The sequence below is a fragment of the Oryctolagus cuniculus genome, chromosome 17 (assembly GCF_051225735.1).
Source record: "Oryctolagus cuniculus isolate XC-2025 breed Fujian yellow rabbit chromosome 17, ASM5122573v1, whole genome shotgun sequence".
Taxonomy (NCBI): Eukaryota; Metazoa; Chordata; class Mammalia; order Lagomorpha; family Leporidae; genus Oryctolagus; species Oryctolagus cuniculus.
The window spans coordinates 15,843,212-15,865,320 of NC_142883.1; the positions used below are offsets into that span (position 1 = coordinate 15,843,212).

Sequence of the window (22,109 nt, forward strand, 5' to 3'; positions counted from 1 at the left end):
AGGCCATGCCCCCAACCCCGCGTTTTGCAGAGTGAGCAGAGATGGTAGAGGCCTGCAGGGGGCGCGCCAGGGAGGGGCGCGCTGTCGGGGAGCCCCGTGGGAGCGTTCCTGTGAGGGCTCCAAGTTGAGTTCTGCCAGCAGCCGGCTAAGAAGGTAGCCCGTCTTTGCACCCGGCAGCGCCTGCGGCCAGAACGCCTCCAGCCGCTGCCCTCCGCCCGCTCTTCCTCCAGGCTGGCGTCCTGCCTGCTTCCTGGACAAGGAAGGCCCGAAGTCTGCCCCTCAGATGGTGCTGCTGCCGGTGGGAGCGAAGATGGAAGGTGGCTTTTTCCTCCCATCCCGTGGGTCAAAGGCCTGGCCGGAACACCTGGGCGCTTCCAGCCCTGGCTGGCCCGGCTCCTCTCCCCTTTCCTCCCTCTGTCTCCCTCAGCTCTCTGCCCTATGCCTACACAGACTCAAGCCTGGTGCCCAAGGCAGGCTGGCTGGGCACCAGGAGAGCCATGTGCTGTGGCTGGCTGGCTCCTGGCCCCTGCGGCCTAAAGGCGCCGCCTGCTGGGCCCTGCCAGCTCTGCCAGGACACCTGGGAGGAGGCTGGGCGAACGCCCCGCCCCGTTCATTCATGGATTCTGGAGCCGTCGCTGCCCGGCCAGGTGGCCAAGGCTGGGCTGGGGTAGGCCTGCCAGTGCAGGTCGGGCACAGCGCCTGGCAGACAGTGCCCTGTGCCCAGGCCCACCGCCGCCCAGCAGGGAGCCAGCACACAGAGGAGGTGTTTCATGCTTACGGATGAAATGCACAGGGAGTGGAGAGCCTGTGCCGTGTGCCCCAGCAGAGCCAGGGCATGCTGCATCCAGAGGGCTGGTGGCAGGGCCCAGAGCCACCCTCCTGCTCCCCTGAGAACTGCAGGAGTGTCCCTGTAGCCGCCACCCGGACAGCCGGAGCTCCCCTGCCCCACCGCACGGAGGCTAGAAGGAGGTCTCTGTAATGTCTGCAGGTGGGGGTGGGGCTCTGGTGAGACACTGGTCCCCCAAGGAAAGCAGAGTAAGGTCAGGCAAGGTCGTGAGCCCAAGCCCTAAGCGGGCTCTGCCCTACCCTCTCCCGAGCAAGGGCCAGTAGGCACTTGAGGGCCGCTCCCCAGCAGGACTCCCAGCTGCTGGCCAAGTGGTCCTGGAGTCCCAGCCTCAGCCCGGGGCACTTGGCTCACAAAGGGAGCTGAGCTGCGGGTTTGGAGAGAGAATGAAGTGGGTTAATCATTAAGGACCTCTCATAGGCCCGGAGCTCCCTGCCCGGAGTTGCCAGGCCCTCCACAGGGTCCTGTTACTGCAGAGGGGGCAGGGCTGGGGGAAGGTCCACCAGGCTGGCCAGGGCTCCCCACTTGGGACCCGGGCGCCCATCCACCTGAGCCCAAGAGTCAAGCACAGCCAGGCTCCCAGGCCCTCTGAGCCGGCCTGTGCCCAGCACGTGTCTGCCATGCCCCCAGGCAAACACAGGGTCCGCAAAGCAACAGCAGAGAGGCTGCGGCCTGCTCGGGCTGCCCTGCCTGCTCCTGGCCTTTGGTTATGAACCACGTGGCTGCAGCTGGCTGCTCAGAAAGGGGGAACTATATGGAAATCAAGAGCGGGCAGCAGCCCCAGCGGCTCCTTGAACCCGGCCACTGCTGCTGGCCCGACGCAAACCAACCTGGTGCTCCGGGCAGGCAGAGCGTCCTCGTCAGCCTCCCTGCTTTCCCTCCCGCTCCCCGCCCGCGGTGACGCCCACACCCCCGGCCAGGCTGCTTTGCCACTCCCACTGCACATAAAACGTCCAAACCCAGCCGGGCCATCTGGGCCTTGGGCACCCTGCCACCAGCCCTCCCCCCACCTCGCCCCTCCACGTCCCCCTTCGTCCTGCTCCTGGCCTCCGGGGTGGGGGCTCCTCTACCACGAAGCAGAAACCAGGACGGCTGCACCCATGCCCTGGGCTGGTCCTCCTCTGGGCATTTAGCACAATGATGACAGTCAGCCTTGTGTCCCGCACCTTCTGAATGAACAGCCAATGAGCTAAGGTGCTTCCCCCAAGGACAAAGACGAACTGCATAGCAGTCAGAGGCAGGTACAGCGGCTGCCCTGGAAGGACAATGCTGTGGACGCCCAGGGAGGGCACAGGCACCCCAAATGCTGGCCAGGGAGCCGCAGGCTGGAAATCCCAGTAACAGCTGACGGCACGGAGCGCCTGCTGCCCAGGCTCCAAAGGCACTGTACTGTGTGTTTTGCACCATCATCTCGCTTAACCCCCAAAGACCCTTCCAGCCGCCGTGCAGGCGGGCCGGCCTCTCCCACTCCCAGGAAAGCATGGCCGCCTGGGCCCACGGGGCTGCCCGTGCAGCGGGCAGCCTGGCTCCCACCTTGTCACCCACCTTCCCCAGGAACAAAGAGGAAGAAGAGCAGGCCTAAAAGGGTACAGAAGCGAGAGTGCCCCCAGGGGGCCCAGAGGGAGAAGCAAATGGCAGGGAGGTGAGGAAACTGGCTCACAACAGGACAAGCAGAACCCTCTCTCTCAAGCCTCTTACAGGTGTTTTATTTGTTTGCTTTTCTTTTTTCCATTTTTTCCAAAATAATGGCACATTTTAAAAAAATCAAGAACTACACAAAAGGGACCATGTCTTGGAGTCCGTGTTCACATTGTCCCATTCTGGGGCCCCAGGACTGGCTGCACACTCCCTCCCACCCCCCACCAAGATCCCCACCTCCAAGGGGGGCGCTCAGAGCGCAGGCGCAGTCCTCTGAGCCTCACCCGAGCGTGACACCTGCAGCCGGCCCTGGGCACCTGCTTCTCCCAGGCCCCCAGTTGCAGGCAAGCCCCTCCCCTCTCTCCAAACCAGAGCCAGGAGCTGGACGTGATAGGGAACTTACTTCTGTCCCCACAGGGGACTCTTTCAGGGACGCGGCCCTCCCCTGCCCGGCAGGAGGTGACACCCCAGCCCTCTCTCCTTTGGGAGGTTGGGGTGTCTCTCCCCAGTCCTGCGCCCAGCCCAGCAGACCCCACACTGGGGCCCTGGTTCTCAGGCCTGACCTACCCAGGGCCCTCCTGCTGTGCCCCACAGCCTCCCCAGCAGGCACAGGAGTGGGGTGCCCAGCCCCCTGAACTGACCCCCATTAAGAGCAGGAGGGCTGCCCCAAACCCCAGGACCCAGGCTCAGAGGGCAGGCTGGGTGAGTCGGGGGCAAAGGGGCAGGGGGAGGGGTGCAGAGCTGAGCCCGCCGGGTGGGACGAGAGAAGCGACAGAGGGAGCTACCCAGGGGACAGGGCACTTCTGTGGGCTCTGCACCTAAGGGGGTCCTGGTGGGCGTGAGGGTCGACAGGCCTGGGCGAGGGGCTCTGGTGGGAGCAGCAGCAGTCCCTCTTCCCCCTTCCACCCTGCCTCTGGTTACCCTGGGGCACAGGCCAGGCGACAGGACTGGCGGCCCCCACCCCAGGGGAACACAGTGCACTCTGCCCTCACGGAGGGCAGAACCCCCAGCCCCGGCTCCCAGCAGTCACTCCCAAGGGCCCCCTCCACAGCCCGAGCAGACCTGGTGCTGGCGGGGGGCCTGGCTCCCCAGCCTTCCTCCTGCCCCCCGCCCTGCCCATGCCCTTGGCTCTAGTCTTGCTGCTCGTTCATTTCCATGTCGGACACCAGGATGTTCTTCTCAGTGGCCTCGCCTGGGCCGGTGCTGCTGCGGCTGTAGCGGGCACCCTCGAAGGCCCCCCGCTCAATGCTCTGTCGCCGGCGGTAGAGGATGAGGGCGGTGGTCAGCAGGGCCAGGAGCAGCAGCACGGCCATCAGCACCACCACCAGGGCTGCGGGGTTCTCCGGCAGGGCTGCTGTAGAGTGGGCAGGGGACATCATGCTGGCGACCCCGCCCGCCCTGCCTCCCGGTGGGGGGGGAGCGGGGGGAGGGCAGGGCTCGGGCTCCAAGGCGGGGGGGGGGGGGGGAGCTCTACTCACCTGATGGGGAAAAGCTGCTCTCCCCCACTGTGGGCAAGAGGGAGGGGCCGGTTAGTGACAGGCGCAGCACCCATGATGAACTGAGCATCGGCGCTTCAGCTTCTCATGGCGTCGGCGCCAGCACTCTATGAGCTACGCACCATCAGTATTCCCATTCTACATATCAGGAAACCGAGGCCGCAGAGTTTAAGTGACGTTCTGGGCCATGGAGCTGCAGAGTGACGTGGCCAGGGCTTGCCCCCGGCGGTACCTCCTCACCGCCACAAAGCCACAAGGGTGGGGCGGGGCCACGGGCGCTCCCTTCTTCCCATTGCCTGGTCGGGGGGGGGGGGCTCACCGCGCGGCAGCTTGCAGACGACGCCCATGGTGACGTTGGCGCAGGCGCCGGGGCGCCACAGCCCGCTGCTGCTCTGGATCCAGTAGCAGCTGTTGTGGCTCAGCATGCTGGGGCCCAGGCCGGGGGGCCCCCAGTTCGAGTAGTTCACCACCGTGTTGTCCTGCCAGACCAGGGTGCCCCCTACCGGAAAGAAGGCACTGAGGGGCGTGGGGGAGGGGAGACAGGTGGGGCAGGAGCAGGTGGGCGAGGGCAGCACCCCCACCTCCACCTCCCTCGCCAGGGCCCGGGGCCAGGCTCGGGGCACAGAGCCCCAGCGCGGGGCACCCACCTTTGGGGTTGAAGTTCATGCCCAGCCAGGCGCCGCGACTCTGGCCCTCGGAGCTCTGCAGGTGCTCCCAGACAAACACATTCTCCATCTCATCCAGGATGGACAGCACTGCGCCACCCGCTGCGGGCAGGGAGACCCGCGTCAGGCCATGCGCGCGCGTCCTTGCGCGCGTCGGTTGCCAAGGCCCACGAGGGACTGCGGGGCCGCGCGCGGCGTGGGACCTGGGTGTTTCCCCACCCTCACCCACCTCTCTGGCAGCGCTGCAGCGCCTCCTTGTGGCCCAGCAGAAGCTCCATGTGGAAGGAATAGCAGTGCTCCCGGAACGGAATCCAGGCTGAGTCGGCCAGCCCCTGGGGACAGCTGCCCTGGTAGCTGACTCTTCGGAAGGGAGGGGGCCCTGTGGGGGCGCAGGATGGAGCAGGTGGCCCAGCATCCCGCCCCCCCACCCACCCAACACCGCCTCCGCCCTGCCCATGCCTCGGCCCCAGCGGGCGGCACTCACCCCTGCTGACCCCACACACAGCCCCCTGCAGCTTGGTGTCACAGCTGGTGGTGCGCCAGGCCCCGTCCAGGTCCACGTAGGCACAGCCCCCTGGCTGCTGGGGCTCCCCGTCTTGCCAGCTCACGTAGCTCAACGGCTCCTCTGAGACCCAGGAATAGCGCTGGGAGCCCTGGGCACGCGAGGGCACGGGGCGGGAGGGAAGGGAAAAGTCAGGGCGCGCGCCAGGGTGGAGGGGACGTGGCAGGGCTGGGGGCAGTGGCAGAAGCCCACCTCCTCACTGGCCAGCCCGATCCAGAGTGGCGTGCGCAGCCCCCGGGCAGCCTGCGTGAGGAAGGCCTGCGTGTAGGGGTCGGGCACGTGGGCCAGGCTGGCGTTGTGGCTCTCACACAGCAGGAGGGCGTCTTGCCAGCGCAGCGGCTTATGCAGCAGCCGGAAGGTGCCGTTGAGGTAGGAGAGCTCCGTGCCCGGCGCCGGGGGCGTGGCTGCCGGGGATGGGCTCAGGGAGGGGTCTATGGGGAAGGGGACTGGCGTCAGGCCAGGCTCTGCCTCCCTCTCCCTGTTCCCAGGCATGAGGCTGGGGGACACCGGTATCTGGCAAACATCAGCTAGGGAAACTCAGGGCCTGCCAACCCTTCACACAGCCCAGCACCGAAGCCCCCGAGCCTCTGGGGATCCCCTGAGTGCTCGCTGATGGGCGCCTTGTCTTTCTGCCCCTCTGCTTCCAAGCGGGTCCAGCATGCTGGGGATGGCCCTGGGTCCCCCTGGGGTCCAGGCCCGGGGCAGCAGCCCAATGCCCTGGGGACCCGCACCTGTGCCCTTCTGGCAGATGAAGCCGTGCGTCTCCTCCGTGCAGCTCCGATCGTCCCAGCGGCCAGTGAAGTGGGCTGAGGGGCTGTGCAGGACCACCGCACAGCTGGTCTGGGGGGAAGGAGCTGTCAGGGGAGCCCCAGCAGCTGTCCCCCCACCCCCTTAGGCCACCGCCCTGAGAAGGCTGCTGGGTGAGCAAAGACGCTGGAAGAGGGGAGACCCAAGGGGCCAAGGCAGCGCCACAGGCCGGGGGGCGGGCTGTGGAGGGGAGGGGTGTCCTCACCGGCTTGTTGCCACTGGGAGCAGGGCTAGGGCCAGAGGGCTCTCCGGGAGCCCAGTTGGAATACAGCAGTGGCTCCTGCTCCACCCACTGGAAGTCCCTCTGCGAGGCATGGAGGCCAATCCAAAGGTCAAAGGTCACATTGGGCAGGCTGGCAGTGATGAATGCTGTAGTCCCCAGGAAGACACCGGTGAGTGACACACAGGGCAGCCCCCCTCTCGCTCTGCTCCAGCCACCCAGCATCTGAGACTACCAGGTCCTCCCCTTGGGCGGGCCCTACCTTGCTCTAAGGGGTTCGCAATGGTGACCAGCTGGGCCTCCTGCTGCTCACAGGAGAACTGTGCCTCCGACCACTTCACCCGGTCCTGGGGGTCCTGGCCCTGGATCTGGAAACACTGAGGGGGCAGGGGGAGGTGTGATGTCCAGCCCAATACTACCCCCCATCCCATGAACCCAGAAACCACGTGGTGCATCCATCAGCAGCGGGTCCTGGGGAGGCTTCGGGGACCATGAGGACAGCAGCTGGGACCAGGGCATCTGGGTGTCCAGGGAAAAGCCTCCCCCCCACCTTACACAGCAGATTCACATACACCTGCCCACCCTCAGGTCACCGGGAGGGTTCTTTGGGCCACCAAGGTTCTACGGCCTCTGCCAACGGCACGTGGGCTGGGCAGGGGACGAGTATTGTCTGAGATCTGTGACTGTGGACGCATTTCCCTTTATGTCTGCAGGGCCCTGGAGGCAGCAGCTTCTGCGCTGTCACTTTGTATTTCTCTTTGCTCAACTTCTGTTTGGTTAAAAAGAACCCTGTGTGGGAAGCCTTTGATCCCCTGCAGACTTGGTTAGCAACTCTGCTCAGAGGGGAGGTGATGGGTGAGGCAGGGTGGGAGGAAGCTTTGGAGCCAGAGACGGGGGTGGGAGCGGGGGGTGAGATCCCAGCTCTCACTTGAACTTGATGAACTCAACGGATTCTTCTGTAAACTGGGAATAAAAAGGCCTATCGTTTGGGGTCATTTTAAGGATTAATGGTGCAGGACAGACAGCAGGTTCAACCAGTGACAGCTTTCACTATTTTTTTTTTTTTTTTTTGACAGGCAGAGTGGACAGTGAGAGAGAGACAGGGAGAAAGGTCTTCCTTTTGCTGTTGGTTCACCCTCCAATGGCCGCCTCGGCCGGTGCGCTGCGGCCGGCGCATCGTGCTGATCCAGTGGCAGGAGCCAGGTGCTTCTCCTGGTCTCCCATGGGGTGCAGGGCCCAAGCACTTGGGCCATCCTCCACTGCACTCCCTGGCCACAGCAGAGAGCTGGCCTGGAAGAGGGGCAACCGGGACAGAATACGGCACCCCAACCGGGACTAGAACCTGGTGTGCCGGCGCCACAAGGTGGAGGATTAGCTTAGTGAGCCGCAGTGCCGGCCAGCTTTCATTATTAATGATGAGCTCAGTTCCAGCTGTTCCAGTGCACATGGCAGGCTTAGGGCAGAAAATTGGAAACCCAGAAAAAATACAAGGGTTTTTTTTTGGGGGGGGGGTTGTCATCAAGTTCATAGATTTGATTTCACAGACGTTCAGAGCCATGCCAAGTAGCAGAATGAATCATAAAATGAAAAGCAACAAGGTCCCACCAGGATCAGCAAGAAGTAACAGTGAGGGGCTATGGGGTAGCGGGTTAAGCCGCTGCCAATGGTGCCAGCATTCCATATGGGCCCTGGCTGCACCACTTCTGATCCAGCTCTCTGCTCATGCGCCTGGGAAAGCAGCAGAGGATGACCCAAGTGCTTGGCCCAGCTCTGGCTGTTGCAGCCATCTGGGGAGTGAATTAGCAGATGGAAGACCTCTCTCTCTATCTCTGTTGACTCTGACTTTCAACTAAACAAATAAGTCTTTAAAAAAAAAAATAAGAAGAAGGAAGGAGAAGAAGAAGGAGGAGGAAGAGAAGAAGAAGTAACAGGTAAAGGGAGTGAGTGATCAGCGCAGGCCACAGTCACTCTGGCCTCTGTGTCAAGTGCACCAGGCAGGAGCCTAAAGCTGTGGGAGAGGCAGACCCCCAGGTACCTTTGCCTCCATCCAAATGGAATGGGGATGCGACTGAGGGCCCAGAACTGAAGGGCAGGTGCCAGGGGCCCTGGAGGGAAGGGGCAAGCAGCCCCACATACACCAGTACCCCCGACCCATGGGCTGTGAGTTCCAAGCTCCCCTGTGTACACTGTGAGTTTTTCCTACAACTGTGTCGAAGGTTAATTTACCAGTTGGACATAATGAGAGACCAACCACAACTAATAATAAAGGAGAACGCCTGTAACGACAGACTGCAACAGAATTGCCGGCATCACCAGTCCCGCACACTGGGACCGTTAGGACGTAAAGGCAGGGCTACCTGAACAGAAGTCCCTCTGATAACCCAGACAGCTACTAAGGGGCCGCAGGGGAATAGCAGGGACACCCTGGACCAAAGGATGATTCTCGTCCAGGGTGGACAGGGCGGGAAGGTTGCTATTTTGCGACTGAGGACGGCCGGCAGTGTAAAATGTGTAAAGTGATTTTCGGTGTTTTCAAGATCATGGCTGACTGCAGGAAACTGAAAGCGTGGGAAGCAGCTCAGGGGAGGATCCTGCGCTTTTCCATGGGGCAGGAGCCACTGGTGTCACGACCGTGGCCTTTACTGTGATCTCCAGTGCACGGGTAAGATGGACAGTGGAGTGAGAGCACCAACAGCGGTGATGTGGGGGGTGCAGGCAAGTGTTGTGTTCTTCCTGTCTGTATTTCCAAAGTTCTGTCTGTCTGTTCACTGGAAAAGGTGCCAATACTGTCTTGAATGCTCTGAGGAGGGCGGTGAGGGGCCATGACACGGGGGGCTGGTGGCGTTCCCAGGATGACCAGGACTTACGGGTTCCTGTTCTCTAGCGGGAGCTAACCCCACCCCCATGATAGGGCTGTGTGGTCTTAGAATGTCCTGCCAAGAAGCCATGGCACACAGGGAAAAATGTCCACCTTCTCTTTTTGGTATAAGCTCTTTGTCAGCTTCTGGGTGAAAGCAATCAGGCCTCCGACATGAGCCCCTGGATGTAAAAGGAGCCACTTTGGGAAGAAGCGCTACGCAAGGAGCACTTTGAAAACAAGGTTAGACATGCATCTGTCCTGGGTGATTTTACCCCAAACTTTCCTATCTGCACAAACACTGGGGAAGAGGATTTGCTAAATGTTATTTTTTTGAAATCTTCTAAAGACCTTAAGAAGAAAAAAAAAAAAACCCTCTTGACCAGGTCTTCTGATTAATTTAGAAGGCAGATGGGAAGACAGAAATTTACTTGCCAATTTTGAAACAAAAATCTTTGTCTGATTGATGGAAGGGCTGGGAACCGGGAAGAGGGGTTTAGAAAGCTCAGCCAGTGACAGACACACTCGCTTCACTTTGATGGGTGTGGGTTTGCAAAAGATCTTTCCCGTGTGCATGCTACGCACATTTTGGAACCATTTGAAGTTGTAAGATCTATGACTCACAAATCACAAGTGTCAGACCAAGATTTTTTAAAATAATGGAGAATGTGCGATCCCATTGCTCTTATTAAAATGGATCATTTTTGATTGAGCACAAAAATACATTTTCATACCAGTGAGAAAGAAATTTTTTAATTAAAAAATTATTTTAAATCTTTGGCTCGTGTTTTATATAGTTTTGCTCTTGTGCATATTTTACTATGCATGACATTAGTCGCATTCGTATGGAAATAAATGTTTTATTCACAGACATATAAATAAAATGTACACACACACACACGGTTTGGGTATGCCTGCTCAAGGTTCTGTCTTACTAACTGGAATTTCAAACTGGAAACTCACCAAGGTAATGGGACAACCTTGCTTCCCGGGCATTAGAAGGAGCTACCACATTGAGTCATTTTCTACAAAGTCCAGCCCTGGCACTGGGGCCGTGTCAAAGACTGGCGGGTTCCGGCAAGACACCATGATTTGGCGCTGCCAGATGGCTAGGACTCCCCAGCTTCAGCCCCCCCCGGACACATTTTCTCCTCTCACTCCCCTGGGTGCCCCTGCCCCACCTCCTACCTTGTTGAGGAACTGGTTCCAGCCAGAGGGGCAGCCCCCCACAGCCGCGGGAGGCAGGTCTGGGAGCTGCGTCTCTCTGGTGCTGTTACTGCGCTTGCAGACGTAGGGCAAGGCTGTCAGGCACCTCTGGTCCCCCCAGTCTTCTGTGGAAAGGAGAGAGGAAGGCCCGGTGTTTGGGCTGGAGGGGAGGGTGCAGTTAGGCCGCCCCGCCCCCGCCAGAGTACCTGAGTTCAATACCCACCTCCAGCTCCTGATTCCAGCTTTCTGCTAATGCAGATCCTGGCAGGCATGGTGACGAAGGGGAGGGGAGGCGGTCACCCCGGAGCAGGGCAGGCCAGGCCAGGCCAGGCCAGGGCTGGCAATACTCAGCCTCAAGGAGGCCGTGCTGGGCTCAGGGCCCATGGGGCCAAGCCCACCCCTCTCCGGGTCTGGCCCTTCTTGGGTTGTGGAAACCAAGAGAATGAGAAGAGACTGGTGGTCCTGCCCAGGGTCACCTAACTGCCACCCAAATCAGCCCTCTCCATGTGCCTGTGCCTCCTCCGCCCCCAAAGGGCCCTCACCTCGGCTGGCTGTCATGTACACGCACTTCTTGTCTTTGCCGACAGGCCGAGGTTTGCCAGGAGCCCAGGAGATGAAGTTTATAACGGAACCATCCGTCCATCTGCAACGGCACCGAGCCCTGGCTCGACTCCTCTGTGTGTAGCAGGCAAAGGGGCAGGGAGGGGCCCAAAGGCAGGGGCTCGGGGGCTGAGGAGCTGCTGAGCTCACAGAGGAGGGGTCCCCAAGGGCCCAGAGCCTTCAGTTAAGCCCCGCCTGTCCCCAGGCCCTCATTTCTCTATGCCCGAGAAGCCTTAAGCAGGCGTTGAGAGCAAAGATGTGCTCAGATCTCCCTGAGCTCCTGGTCCTTCCTGCCCAAGACCACCGTGCAGCGGGCACTGCTGGGGGCTGCCCTTGGGGCCCACACGCAGGGCCCACCTTACTGGCCACACTGAACACGGACACACAGGAGCTGCCATTACACCACACCTGCCATGTGCCGGGGGCTGCGCCCAGGACTGCACTGCTAACCCTCACCCGTCCTAGCAGACAGCCTCCTCCCTCCCACCTTCAGGTGAGAAAATCCAGGCCCGGAAAGGTCAATCACTTGTTTCAGTGCACAAGCCAGCAAGGGGCAGAGCGGGATTCAGACGCAGCCTCTGAGCCCGGGCTGGCCTGCTCCCACACCTGCGGCGACAGGGCTCCTACCTGAAGCGCCCATCACTCTCCGAGGTGTGCAGGCCTATCCACCAATGCTGCTCCTGGCCCCGGGAGAACTGGGGGAAGCAGGGCGGGCAGGTGAGGTTGCGCAGTCCCCTGGCCGCCCATTCCGCACCTGCCCTCTCCCAGCCTGCGGCCCCCTGCACCCTCGAGGTTCCCACCTTCTGCAGGTTGTGCCCCAGGAAGTCCAGCTCGGCCTGGCTGTGCACGGAGGCCAGCTCGGCCTGGAACCACGTGCAGATGCGCTGCGCCTGCGCCCACGCCGAGTGATGCTCGAAGAACTTGTACTCGGCCTCCTGGAAGCGCAGCCATTCCCGCCGGCCTGGGGAGCAGCGCGTCGTGTGGGAGCCCCGGCCGGACCCCGGCGGCGGAGGCACAGGCCCGGGCGGGCAGGGCCCCTGTCGGGCTCCCGTTGTGGGTGCCCTGAGCCAAGCCCACCCAGTCCCCTTTCTCTCAGCGGGCACCTTCGGCTCATTCGACCCTGCTCCTGAGCTGTCGCCCCTTCCCGGCCCGGGCCTCCGGGGTCGCGGGGTGAGCTGGGGGCCTCACCTTGCGGGCTGACGTCGGGCTCCCGCACGTCGACGCCTGCGGGGACAACGTGGACGGAGTCGCTGCAGGGGGAGGAGACGCTCCGCGGACCCCGGCCCCGCCGCCCGCCGCCCGCCACGCCGCCCGCCATGCCGCCCCGCCTGACCTCTGGGGATCTTGCAGATCCAGTCCAGCTGCGTCTCGCACTGCATGGCCACCCACTGCAGCGAGGCCAGGTCCAGCACCGCGCAGCCCCGGATGTCGTCGTTGTCGTGCCGGCTCCGGTCGAAGTTGTGGTAAGAGAACTGGAGGGAGGCAGGGTCTGAGGCACCGGACCTGGACCGCTCTCCTCCATCGGCCTCCAAGGGCCTGCCCCGGCGAAGCCCCGCCCCCGGCCCCACCCACCTCCTCCGGACCCCCTCACCCCGAGGCCGTCGCTCCAGCGCCAGCTCTGACCCGCAGCGGGGTCACGACGGTTCAGGCCCATCCAGAACAGGTGCTGCTCGTGGATCTCGGGCTCTGATTCACTTCACCACCCGGGGGCGGGGACAGAAGAGAGGGCAGGCGTGAGCGGCAGGGTCCCCAACGCACCCCCTGCCCCTCCGCTGAGACCTAGGCAGGCCCCAGGGCCCGAGGCCTCTCTGCGTGTCGCGCTGAGCGGCCCACACACTGTGGGGCCACTTTTCTAAGTTCTGCCCCCAGAGAGCCCTGGGGGCTGCTAGCTAGGGGTCCAGCTCCAGGAGCGGTGGTTTGGCCCGCTTCCCTTGGCTGCCCCTGGGGGCTGATGTCCCCCCCGGGGAGTTTAGGAAGGGCAAATCCTGTGACCTTGGTCTGATAACCTGACCTCTGTCCACTCTCAAGAGTCCATGGCCACTTCTCCCAGTGTGGGCCGGATGTGGGGAGAAGGGAGGCCCCTGAGCTGAGCTGCAGGAACTCTGATCAAACAGTGGGATCTTGAGCTTGCTGGGAGATTTCCCTGGAACTAAGATCTCAGGGAGCCTGCAGCCACCCGGATTTCCCCAAGGCTAAGGGATTCTGCGTGCCACGGACGGCCATGGCGTGGGCAAAGGCAGTTGCAGCCTTTCTCCTCTGCCGCTCAGGAGCGGGGGTTTATGGGAGGGTGTGGGTGAGGGAGACCCAGGGTGGTCTTGGAGCAGCCAGTGGAAGGTTTGCAGTGGAGGAGGAGGCAGTCACTTCTCTAAAGGGCTGGGGGGTGGGGCATGCTGGTGAGCCACACGGTCTCGCTGTGGGGGTGGGGGTGGGGTGCTGGTGAACCATACAGTCTTGCTGTGGGGGTGGGGGTGGGGTGCTGGTGAACCATACGGTCTTGCTGTGGGGGTGGGGAGTGCTGGTGAGCCACACGGTCTCGTTGTGGGGGTGGGGGTGGGGTGCTGGTGAGCCACATGGTCTCACTGTGGGGGTGGGGGTGGGGTATTGGTGAGCCACAAAGTCTCACTGTGGAGGTGTGGGGGTGCTGGCTCACCACACAGTCTCGCGGTGGGGGTGGGGGTGGGGCATGCTGGTGAGCCACAGTCTCGCTGTGGGGGTGGGGGGCAGTGCTGGTGAGCCACACGGTCTCCTGCACCTGAGTGCATCACTCCAGCGCGTTCTCCCCAGGCTCTGGACCACCGTGGCTACGGACGGGGACAGGATGGTCCTGGCACCAGGCCACCCCAAGCCCTCAGACAGGCCTCTCTGAAGTCACCTTCACTCCGCCCGCCCCCTGCCCCATGTTCAGCAGAACCAAGCACCCGCCGGCCGCCCCACGCGTGCTCGCACACATGTGCAGACAGCCCCATCCCAGGCTCAGTACCCGAAGATCTTGTTAAGCATGTTGGCCACAAAGTGCTCCTCCTCATAGCTGGCCAGGCTTAGCAGCTGGGCTCCCAACTCCTGGCAGGCCCTCTGGGCCTGGATCCAGCTCTTCTTGTCCTGCAGCCGCTCTGAGCTGAACACCTGCAGCAGCACAGTCCAGCTGTCTAGGCTGTCCCCTCTGGCCACCTCCCCAGGGCCCCTGCTGCGCTCCCCTTGACAGTGATGGGGAGACCTGGGCTGTAACCCCAGCAGAGCCGCAGCAGAAGGCACCCCCCCCCCCACCGCTGAACTTCCACCTCTGCACGTAATAATGGCCCTGGACTCCCTTGGGAACTCCCAAACCTCGCAGGATGCAAGCCTCCCCAGTGCTGGTCTAAATGAGTTTATTTTAGCTATGCAATTTTTTTTTAATGCTTAGTGATTTCTTTATTGATGATTAATTAATTTCTTCATTAAGAGGCAGAGCGACACACAGAGAGAAAGCTTCCATCTGCTGGTTCATTCCCCAAATGACCACGACAGCCAGGGCTGGGCCAGGCCAAAACCAGGAGCCAGAAACTCTATTCTGGTTTCCCACATGGGTGGCCGGGGCCCAAGTACTTGGGTCATCTTCTGCTGCCTTCCCAGGTGCATTAGCAGAGAGCTGGGTTGGAAGTGGAGCAGCTGGGACTCACAAAGCATTTTGATATGGGACGTCAACGTCAGTGGCCCCAGGCTGAGCCTGACGAACAGCCAGGCCGGGACGGGCACTGTGGTGAAGCGGGTTAAGCCACAGCATGAAACGGTCTCATCCCGTGTGGGAGGGCCCAATTCCAGGCCCAGCTACCCCATGCTTCCAATCCAGCTCCCTGCTTCAGTGCCCGGGCAGCAGCAAACGACGGCCCAAGTCCTTGGGTTCCTGCCACCCATGTGGGAGACCTGGATGGATTTCTGGGCTCCTGGCTTCAGCCTGGCCCAGACCGAGCTCTGGCAGGCATTTGGGGGAGAGAACCAGTAGGTGTGGCTGATGGCGTTCTTTCCTCTTGTCCTTTCTCCTGCTCTCTCACTCTGCCTTTCAAACACATAAATCAAACTTAAAAACAAACAAACAGAAGAGCCAGGCTGGCCCCAACATCTGGGAACCTCTGGAACCAGAGATCTCGGTTTCCTTGAATTCCTGAGATGTTTATTGAACAGCTACTATGTGCCGGGCCTCCGATCCCACCCGAACCCAGCCCTGTGTGCAGTCTGGGTGCTGTCTGGATGGTGGCTGTCCCCTGAGGTCCCCGGCAGCCTGTCCTTGTCCGCCCCAGGCTCCCTCCCATGCCAGCAGGCTGCCCTACCTTATAGCAGTGCCGGAGTTTGGGGTCTGAGGCCCAGCTCTGGGGGCAGGAAGCGGTGAGGCTGGGCGTGGGGTCTGGCCCCGGCAGCTCTGGCGTCACTGGTGTGCCCAGACTCTGCCGGCAGATGTAGCGAGCTCGGAACGAAGTACAGTTCTTCACCTCCCACAGTCCCATGGCGCTGCCTGTGGCCAGGGCCACGCAGCCCCCACGGCTGAAACCTGAAGGAGACAGAGGGTCACCCTCAGGCCGAGGGGGGCTCACATCCCTGCAGCCCCAACAGGAACCAGCTCCCCGTCTCTGCAGGATGCCCTTCGTGGGGTCCAGCCCACGGGGCAGAAGGGATCGGAGGCACAGCCCCAGCTCTGTGTTTACACACTGTGGGATCTCAGGCAAGTTACTCCCTGTTGTCTGCACCTGCAGAGGCCGCTCAGCTGGTAAACAGCAGCTCCCAGGCACCGGGCCTCGCTGTGCACACGGGCAGCGGACAGGGGAGCCGCCGTGGCCGCCCAGCTGCACCAAGGCCAGTGGAGGCGGGGGGGGGCATCCATGGGCCGTGGGAGGGGCTCACCGGGCTGGTCGCGGTTCCAGTGGGTGTACATGACCTCGTCCCCGCTGAGCCAGCAGAAGGAGCCAGTCCCATTGAGGTCCTGCAGGGCCGTCCAGAAGTACTCGCCCTCCCAGTTGTAGATGAGGCTACTGACGAAGGCCTGCTCGAACCTTCGAGAGACGGGAGACGGCTGGTCAGGGCCGGGAGCGCATCCCTCACCCAGCATGCCCTGGCCACACACCAAATGCCATGCCCGGGAGCAGTAACTCGCTCAGGAAAGTGGGGACCCCCGAGGGCCCTGCTGCTGACTCACGGAGCAACCCAGCTCCCCCATCTACTGTCCATACCGCAGCCTTGCTGGGAAGAAGTCAGAGAAAATCTGACCCAGCCAAGGTTTGTCTTTCCCAAAGCCTGCACTAAACCTACCCTGGCCCCGCCCCACACCGGGGCACTACAGAAATGAGAGTCATTTGGCAATAAGATCTTTTAAAAGCCCTCGAGGGGCTGGTGCTGTGGTGCAGTGGGCTAAGCCTCTGCCTACAGTGCCTGCATCCCATATGGGCACCGGTTCAAATCCCGCTGCTCTTCTTCCAATCCAGCTCTCTGCTGTGGCCTGGGAAAGCAGTAGAAGATGGCCCAAGTCCTTGGGCCCCTGCACCTGCGTGGGAGACTTGGAAGAAGCTCCTGGCTCCTGGCTTCATATTGGTGCAGCTCCAGCCCTTGCGGACATTTGGGGAGTAAATCAGCAGATGCAAGACCATTCTCTCTGTTTCTCCCTCTGTCTGTAACTCTACCTCTCAAATAAGTGATGTAATAATAATAATAGTTATAATAATAATAATAAAAGTCCTGGAGCCTGTTGAGGCTCAGAGGACCCCAGCCCCTGGGCAGGGGCGCTCAGGGCAGTTACCTGTTGGTGATGGTGACCAGCTGGGAGCCGTGGTCGGTGCATAGGCGCCGGGCCTCGCTGTAGGTCACTTGGTCCTCTCCCAGCCAGTAGCAGGAGGGGCTGTGCCATGTCCAACCCTGGCTCGGAGAGTGGGCGGAACAACATCAGTGAGGAGGACCACTCTGGCCCGAGCTCCTGAGTCGTGGGGCAACGGGCGGGACGCGGGAGGGACAGAGGGCTGTACTCCCTGTCACTCCCCCTCCCCTACTACAGTGGTCACACTGGGGTGTGGGCATGGCTCACAGGGTGGCTCCTGCGCCCGCCAAGTGAGCCTGCCAGTCCCGGTCAGCCGGAACCCAGAGCGGAAGAGCTGGGGTGAGATGCCAGAGGGCAGAGGGGTCGGGCTGGTCCTCAGCGCCGTGGAAAAGTGGGAGCACGAGGGGATGGGTCAGCCTGCCGAGACACTCAGGCACCGCGTACCAGACCCCAGCCTGGTGTGAGCCAGCCAAGGAGGGGCAGACAGGGCTGGGGGCCGGAGCCACACCTCCCACGGCAGCCTCTGCTCTGCTGCTCTGGGCCACCCCACCTCCTGTCTCTCTGCTGCCTCTGGGAAGTGGCCCCCACCACGGGGCCTCAGGGTGTGAGGGCTGCTTCCTCTGGTGGCACCATTCCTTCCAGAGCCCAGCACAGCAGGGGAGGGCAAGGCTGCAGGATTCCATCCACACCCATCCCACACCCCCAGCCCTCTGGCCGGCCCACCCAGGCGGCTCCCTGAGAGGCCTCACCTGGCGGCAGCCGTGGTCCTCGTCAGCAGCCCCCTGGCTCAGCTGGCCTGCCTTCTTGCAGATGGATGGCAAGGACTGGTTACAGGGACTGTCATTCCAGCGGCCTTCCTAGGGACACAGGGCCAGGGAGCATCTCAGCCTCCCTCCCTCTCAATCGCCCAAACCTGCCTCTGAGTCTGCTTCTGTGTCCCTGACAGCCTACCAGGCACTGTCTAATGGGAAAATAAGTTCCTTTAAACTACATATATATATATATATATATACACACACACACACACACATATAATCATTATATGATTTTATATTTTTTGTTATTTATAAAGCATTTTATAAACATCAAAACCAAACTGGCTAAGATTATTATAGCAACTGATGGCAAGATAGGTGGGTGGGATTCCCAAGGGATCCAACGGGCACCTGTGGAGCCAGGGTGGGCAGAGGCTGGGGTGCGCAGCCCCGAATCTCAGCTGAAGAGGCCCCTACTAACAGCCTAGCCCAGGCGGCAGCATGTTTGTCCTTAAGCTCCATCTCAAGGGCAGAAGCATGTGTGTAACCAGCACCCAGGGAAATGCCTGCCATGTAGCAGACACTCAGTATATAACTGGCTTAGCATTTTTAAATAGCATCCCCTAAGGCATACGGCTCTGCCCCTCCAGTCCCTGGCAGGTGTGCAGCATCTGACAGCAGGGATGGGCGGTCTGGTCCTATGGCTTTGTCCCTTTCCATAGGGCCTCTTATTTCTGCTTGAAACCTGCATCCAATCCTTCGCCTGCCCACCCTGAGTCTACACCGACACCACGGCGCAGTCACAACCACATAACTTGTTAAGACTGGAGCCTGGCCTGGTAGGGTCCCAGAGCGGGAGCTGGAAGATGCTGGAGGAGCATCTCCCGTGATGTGGGCTCGGGTGCCACCTGCTGGCCGGGAAGGGCAGCTGGCGAGAGGCCAAGGGCGGGCCAGGCAGGAGGCCTGGGCATTAACTCCTTTAATCCTTTAATCCTCCCCACCCTCATCTAGGAACTGCCAAGGTGACTCAGCTTGGGGGGGGGGGGTCCTGATGGGATTCAAATCCTGGCATTCCCCCCTCGTGGAGGGGAAGGGTTGGTCCGTGGGGAGCGGGGTACTGCTGAGAGGACAATGCGGGGAGGGGGGGGGCAGGGGGACTACAGCTACAGACTGCAGGATACAGGGAGAGGGGATTCTCACCGGCCCCCAGATGGTGACACAGTCCTCCAGACTGTCGCGGAAGTTGTTGGGCTCGAAAGGGTGCCAGTGGGTGAAGCTCACAAGGCTCCCATCCGACCACTCAAAATTCATCTGCAGCTTCAGGTCATTGAGGCCGATCCACAGCTCCTCCACCTCTGGGGTGCAGCAGGAGGGGAGGGGAGACAAGACGATGAGGAGGAGGAAGGGCGGGGCGGGAGGGCCGGGGCGGCGGGGAGGTGAGGATGGGCAGTGCCTCGCCTTGCTTGATCTGCTTGGTGATGAACTCCAGCTCGGCCATGCTGTGGATGCTGAGCAGGTCGCCCCCGCTCCGCAGGCACGCCTTCTTGGACTCCTGCCAGCTGCGCTTCTCGGCCTGCAGGCGATAGCAGTGGCCCTGGAAGGGCTGCCAGCTGGGCTCGCACTCCACCTTCACGTTGGCCCACCTCTCTGCGGAGACCCAGGGATGCTGCTCAGAGACTCCGCCCACCCGGGGTCCGCGCAGGCGGGGCTCCCACGCCTGCCCCGCATCTGCCCGCCCACCAGACGCTGAAAAGGCAGAACTCGGCTTCCTCCCAGGACCCAGGACCAGTCAGCCTGGGGCGCTCAGAACAGGCGGGCAGGCAGCTGGGCCCAGCCTGCTCCGGCGTCTCCTCTACCACAGGGCTTCCAGCTGAGATTCAGATTCCGCCCCCAGCCACCATTATTCTCTCAGAGTGCTCGCTCTGTCCTGGCCTGCACAGTCCTGGGTGAGGGGAGTGGGGAAACAGGCCCCCGGGAGTCTGAGGTCGTGGTGGGTGGGCTACAGGAGTCATGGGGAACCCAGAGACTCTGCAGATGGCCTGCACCCGCTGCCTGGGATTCCTCCTCTGGCTCCTGCCCCCACCCCAAGTTCCTCTCCCTGCAGCCCAGGGCCAAGCCCACCCGCGCCAGGCCCTCCCTCCTTGCATTTCAGGTCGGGGTCCGAGGGCAGCTGAGATGAGCAAGCCCTCGCTCAGGTCTTGGCAAGAGAAAACAAGACTCCCCGAAACCACCCACCGCGACAGGCTCGGGCAGGACGCGGCGGGGCCGGGCGGGCAAGCGTGAGCCCGCTCACAGCATCGCCCCACGCTGGGATCTGGGATCTGCTCCATGCTGGCCGCTGCCTCTCCCGGAGACATGGCAAGGCGGGCGGGCGGAGAGCCCGAGTGGCCTCGCTCCTAGGCTCGGGAGCTGCCAGTCCCCGCTAAGACCCGAGGCTGCCGCCCGGAACCGAGCAAATTCAAGCGACTGTAGAGGCGCGAGGCCGCGCGCTCAGGAGATGCGGAGGCTTGCGGCCCCGACGGCGCCTGCTGTGGACAGGACTTGCCCTCCGTGATGGGCCCCGGCAGGCAGACCCCGCCCTGCTCCCAGGGCCACGCAGGGATACTGCCGTGGTGGGAGGGGCAGGGAGCCTGCGAGGCCCGCAGTCCGCGCGGGGCCGCACCGGGAAGACCTGCGGACTGCGGGCCGGCGTTGCTGCCTGCCCCAGGCTCCCTCTCGCTGCAGGTGGAGGCCCTGGATGGCGGCCGCAGCGGCCCCAGGACTGCGGGGCAGGGGGCGGGCGGGGAGCAGCGGCCTCCCGCAAGGTTTTAGTCGTCGGGAGCTGAAGTGTTGCTCATACTGGCTGTGGGCTTGTGGAGTCTCCTGGATTTGTCGTGTTTCCTTGTGAAAATCCCTCTTTCTCACCCCCATGGCTACCTGGATACTGTGTAGCTCCTCCAGCACACGGGTGGGCCCGCTCACACTTGGTCCAGCAGCCAAGACCCTCCAGGGACTGGCTGTAACCTGCCTTTCTGAACTCTTCCCACCACCGTGGCCATAAGCCAGGGCCTCTCAAACTGTGCCTGGCATGAATCATCTGGGAATCTTTTAAAATGCAAGCTTTGACTCAATTAATCTGGGGCGGGGCCTGGCAGTCTGCATGTTTCATATTACTATTAGTTCAAAGGCAGAGAGACAGTGAGAGAAAGAGAGAGGGCACGCTCCTGTTCACTAGCTCACCCCTCAGATGGTCTCAGAGGTCAAGGCTGAGTCCGGGTCCAAGCCAGGAGCTGGGATTTCAATCCGGGTCTCCCACAGGGGCAGCAGGAACCCAGTTACTTGGGACATAACCGCTGCCCCCCAGTTGGACTCAGGCAGTGGCTATCTGCCCTGGCAGGGGGCTGGAGCCAGCAGCCAGAGCTGGGAATGGAACCCAGGCTGGGAATGATGTGGGACGAGGGCATCTCCACCCCGTGGTGCCCCTGGGGACGCTGTGCTGCTGGTCTGGGGACTAACACGGCCGGGACTTGGTGTCCCAGGGGGATCTGCTGCAGGAGCTCCTTTGAATATCAACATCTGTGTATGCTCAAGCCCTGTATATAAACTAGTGTAGCAGTGGGGCCGGCACTGTGGCAGATGGGGTAAAGCTGCCACCTGCAGTGTGGCATCCCACATGGGCACCAGTTCAGGTCCCGGCTGCTCCACTTCCGATCCAGCTCTCTGCTATGGCCTGGGAAAGCAGTAGAAGAGATGGCCCGAGTCCTTGGGCCCCTGCACCCACATGGGAGACCCGGGAGAAGCTCCTGGCTCCTGGATTTGGATCAGTACAGCTCCAGCTGTTGCGGCCGTCTGGGGAGTGAACCAGCAGATAGAAGACACCTCTCTCTCTCTCTCTTTCTTGGCCTCTGCCTCTTTGTAACTCTGCCTTTCAAATAAATAAATAAATATTTTAAAAAAAGATAGTTGTTTGGCATAAATAGAATAACTTAAACAATTTAAAAAGATAGTGCAGCAGTTCCATGTAAGCCACACACATCCTCCTGTATGCTGTAAATCACTTCAATACCCAATACAAAGTGAGTCAAATGCCACTTCCAGAAACCCTCCCTGGCACTCTCAAGCGTGGGCAGTCTCCTCCCCGGGCTCTGACCCGGAACTCCGGCCACCCTGGCTGTGTGTTGAGCTGTTGCCTCGGCAGGGCATGCTCCAGTCTGAACAATGAACACAGAGGCTCAGTCACTTTGGGCGGGGCAGGTAGCAAGTGGCCATGGCCCTGGAGTGGCTCCCCCTGCGGCCCAGGCCCCAGCTCCCCCAGTGGGGGCTCACCTGGCAGGCTGGGCTCGGCTGTGGCATTCGGCTTCTTCTTGCACACGTAGGGCAGCGCGATGCTGCAGTCGCGGTTCTGCCAGCCGCCCGAGGACTCGGTGCGGATCACACCACAGTTCTCCTCGCTCGGGTTGTCGGGCTGATCTGGGGGCGGGCAGAGAAGCGCTCACCGTGGCCCCCGGAGCCTCCACAGACCCCCTGGGCGTTCTCTGCTCCCGCGGAAGCCCTGCCTCCCTCGGCCTCCACCGCGGGGTCCTCACTGCCTCCTGACCTGGGCCCACAGAGCCCTGACCCTCCTCCAGTACTGGCCCTGGCCTTACCGGCTCCACTTCTAGGTCTGCTGGACACTGCTCAAAGGAAAGAGCGGAGGCTGAGATC

At 61.8% G+C, this 22,109-nt stretch overlaps 1 protein-coding gene across 3 annotated transcripts in view; it reads right to left on the reverse strand.

The window, feature by feature from the left end:
* Positions 1 to 2,529: 2,529 nt before the first annotated feature.
* Positions 2,530 to 22,109, reverse strand: part of MRC2 (mannose receptor C-type 2) — a 48,771-nt gene continuing 29,191 nt past the window's right edge. Inside the window, exons 6-30 of one of the 3 annotated variants that reach the window (XM_051825102.3) lie at positions 21,732 to 21,875; positions 18,885 to 19,073; positions 18,627 to 18,781; positions 17,421 to 17,528; positions 16,657 to 16,772; positions 15,768 to 15,916; positions 15,200 to 15,417; positions 13,876 to 14,018; positions 12,487 to 12,589; positions 12,229 to 12,367; positions 12,084 to 12,119; positions 11,696 to 11,856; positions 11,523 to 11,590; positions 10,838 to 10,938; positions 10,278 to 10,420; positions 6,495 to 6,609; positions 6,218 to 6,381; positions 5,937 to 6,045; positions 5,398 to 5,636; positions 5,128 to 5,296; positions 4,873 to 5,022; positions 4,626 to 4,745; positions 4,298 to 4,477; positions 3,961 to 3,987; positions 2,530 to 3,833 (exon numbers count right to left, since the gene is read on the reverse strand). In XM_051825102.3, coding sequence (XP_051681062.3) covers positions 3,613 to 3,833; positions 3,961 to 3,987; positions 4,298 to 4,477; positions 4,626 to 4,745; positions 4,873 to 5,022; positions 5,128 to 5,296; positions 5,398 to 5,636; positions 5,937 to 6,045; positions 6,218 to 6,381; positions 6,495 to 6,609; positions 10,278 to 10,420; positions 10,838 to 10,938; positions 11,523 to 11,590; positions 11,696 to 11,856; positions 12,084 to 12,119; positions 12,229 to 12,367; positions 12,487 to 12,589; positions 13,876 to 14,018; positions 15,200 to 15,417; positions 15,768 to 15,916; positions 16,657 to 16,772; positions 17,421 to 17,528; positions 18,627 to 18,781; positions 18,885 to 19,073; positions 21,732 to 21,875 — 3,467 coding nt within the window. In that variant the 3' untranslated portion in view covers positions 2,530 to 3,612. Of the gene's footprint in view, positions 3,837 to 3,960; positions 3,988 to 4,297; positions 4,478 to 4,625; positions 4,746 to 4,872; positions 5,023 to 5,127; positions 5,297 to 5,397; positions 5,637 to 5,936; positions 6,046 to 6,217; positions 6,382 to 6,494; positions 6,610 to 10,277; positions 10,421 to 10,458; positions 10,557 to 10,837; positions 10,939 to 11,522; positions 11,591 to 11,695; positions 11,857 to 12,083; positions 12,120 to 12,228; positions 12,368 to 12,486; positions 12,590 to 13,875; positions 14,019 to 15,199; positions 15,418 to 15,767; positions 15,917 to 16,656; positions 16,773 to 17,420; positions 17,529 to 18,626; positions 18,782 to 18,884; positions 19,074 to 21,731; positions 21,876 to 22,109 lie in introns of those variants that run through there. The other 2 variants (XM_051825101.3, XM_089316850.1) reach the window with 2 other exon arrangements.